We start from the raw sequence: 2,582 nt of genomic DNA on the forward strand, positions 1-2,582 counted from the left end.
AAATAGAGATCTAAGACCAAATAATTTGAATTGGTAAAGTTAAAAACACTTTTTTTGATATTTAATTAGGCACCTGAGCCATTTATGTCAGGTTGTTTTCCTAAGTTACCGTAACAGGTGGTTTGCAATTTATCTAAAATCAGTTACAGTTAATGATGATCAGCTTTATATATGGGTGTTTTTACATGTAAGCTGTGCTTCAGTCAGTGAAATGGTACTATTTTTTTTTTCTCTCTAGTTTCAAACCCAATGAAGGAGTAATCATTATAGGTGCCACAAATTTCCCAGAGGCATTAGATAAGTAAGTATGAAGAGTTCTGTGAAGTACTGTCATATACTACGACATTGTACTAAGAGAAGTCTACCACAACATACAATCTTACACAGTTCCATTTATAGGGAATGTTTAGAATAAGCAAACCCAGAGACAGATTAGCTACAAGAGGCTTGGGGACTGTGACATAATTACTAGTGGACATAGAATTCCTAAAATAGAAAATTGTTCTAAAATTAAATCAGAGTGATCCTTGCACAACCTAATATATTAAAACCCAAGTGAATTATTTACTTCTCAACAATATTGAAAACATGTATCATATTTAAACAGAAAGCATTTTGAAAGTGAAATTTATACCATTAAAAGTTTCTGTGTTGGGAAAGGGACTTGAGATGGCTCAGTGGTGAAGAAAGCAGACTGTTTTGCAGTGGCTCTCAGTTTGATTTCCATCACCCATACCTCCAGCTTATGGCCACTGTACCTCTGGCTCTTCTGGCCTCAACAGGCACCTGCCCTAAGATGCACCTGTCCCCCTCCCATATTTAAAAATTTTATAAGAGTTTTTTTGTGTGATTAGTAGCTTGTCTTTTTTAATACAACAGTCCAGCATTCTAGATAGCAATTGAGAAGGGAGTGTGTATTTTTAATGATTGTTTTACTACTATAATCACATCATTTCTTCCTCTTCTTCCATCCTTCAAGTCCTCCCATGTAATCCCCTCCCCCCCCCGCAACACACACACAGATGCACATGCACTACCAAACCAGGCCTTTTTTCAAATTCATGGCCTTTTTTCTTTAATTTTTGGTGTTTGTGTGTTTGAGTATTCCTAAGTATGTGCATACAACCTATTCAGTGTGTATAGTGTTACTTGTATATATATATGGTTTTTAGGTCTGACCATTTAGTATTGGATAATCATTTGGTATGCCTTTCCCTGGGAAAGACTTTTGTTCCTGTTTTCAGCATTTTACTTACCTATAGTTCTTTGTCTAGGGTTGAGACCTCATAAGCTTTCCCCCATCCACTGTAGCAAAACATGTCATCATCCTTATTGAGGTCGTGATTAGGCTACCATGGTGGTGAGACCCCCTAAGTGTAGGAGACAACTGTCTATAGGAGCTAACACAGTCTTACAAGTTCCTTGATCCTTTGACTCTTCCAGTCACCACCCCTCTTCCTAAGTGGCCCTTGAACTTTAGGTGTAGGAGCTTTGTTCTGCGTGTCTCAGTTGGTACTGGGCTCCACAACTCTGCATTTTGATCATGTGTAGTTTTCTGTAATGATCGCTATCAGTTGCAAAGAGAAGTTTCCTTGATGAGTGAAGGTTACACTCTGTGGGTATAAGAACAAATCCTTAGAATGTGCTTAGGGATAGTGCTGGTTTTGTAAAATAGTGTTTGTAGGTTCTTCACGGTTCTTTACTGGCCTTGGGCAACTGAATAGTTTCCATTGCCAGGCATGACTAAATATAGAAACCACACATCCATCTCCAAATCTTCAGATGTGAGTACATAACCTGGAGCAACTGCACAAACCAAGAAAGCAAAAACAGGGCCATCGGAGAAGGATACAACTGCGGGAGAGAGGATCTGACGTGGGAATCGGGGAGAGGAGGGGACTTGACGTAGGGAGGATAGATAGTGCTGCCTTAGTTGCACATGTATTCGAATGAACCTTTGTTCTGCCTGCTGTTCATTATTATTTCACATCAGCTTACACTGCATAGTCTGGGTAGTCTAGTACTCCTTAACTTTTTGAGTCCTGTGGTTGTGGGTGTTCAGTACCCTAGAACCTTCTGAGACTTACTGTCACCGTGCTTCTGAGGGAACTGTGAACATTGATATTCAGAAGTCTGTCTTTCTGCCTTATCTTTGGTTGACGTTGTTTCCCTGTCACATGTTTAGTGTATGCTGGCATCTTCAGATTATCAATTTAAATGTATCTTTTTAATTTTCTCTCAGTGCCTTAATACGTCCTGGTCGTTTTGACATGCAAGTTACAGTTCCAAGACCAGATGTGAGGGGTCGGACTGAAATTTTGAAATGGTATCTCAATAAAATAAAGTTTGACAAATGTAAGTTCAATTCCTTGATTCTGACATTAAAATTTCTGTAAAATGGGAATTTATCTAGCCATCCTGTTTATGGTCCTTTTTTGGTTTGTGCCCCAACTAGTTAGTTTTTTCATTCTCGTTATTCCCATTTTTATGTGCATTCTTCAGTTTGTGTATGTTCTTGAAAGTATTTTATTCTTGAATTCTGATCCCAAAGGAAATTTTGTTTGGGGTTTATAGACAGGCGC

At 38.5% G+C, this 2,582-nt stretch overlaps 1 protein-coding gene across 1 annotated transcript in view; it reads left to right on the forward strand.

The window, feature by feature from the left end:
• Positions 1-2,582, forward strand: part of Yme1l1 (YME1 like 1 ATPase) — a 36,284-nt gene that overhangs the window by 27,247 nt on the left and 6,455 nt on the right. Inside the window, exons 12-13 of the mRNA XM_005354766.3 lie at positions 239-301; positions 2,243-2,355. Coding sequence (XP_005354823.1) covers positions 239-301; positions 2,243-2,355 — 176 coding nt within the window. The remainder of the gene's footprint in view (positions 1-238; positions 302-2,242; positions 2,356-2,582) is intronic.

This window comes from Microtus ochrogaster, chromosome 16, assembly GCF_000317375.1.
Source record: "Microtus ochrogaster isolate Prairie Vole_2 chromosome 16, MicOch1.0, whole genome shotgun sequence".
Taxonomy (NCBI): Eukaryota; Metazoa; Chordata; class Mammalia; order Rodentia; family Cricetidae; genus Microtus; species Microtus ochrogaster.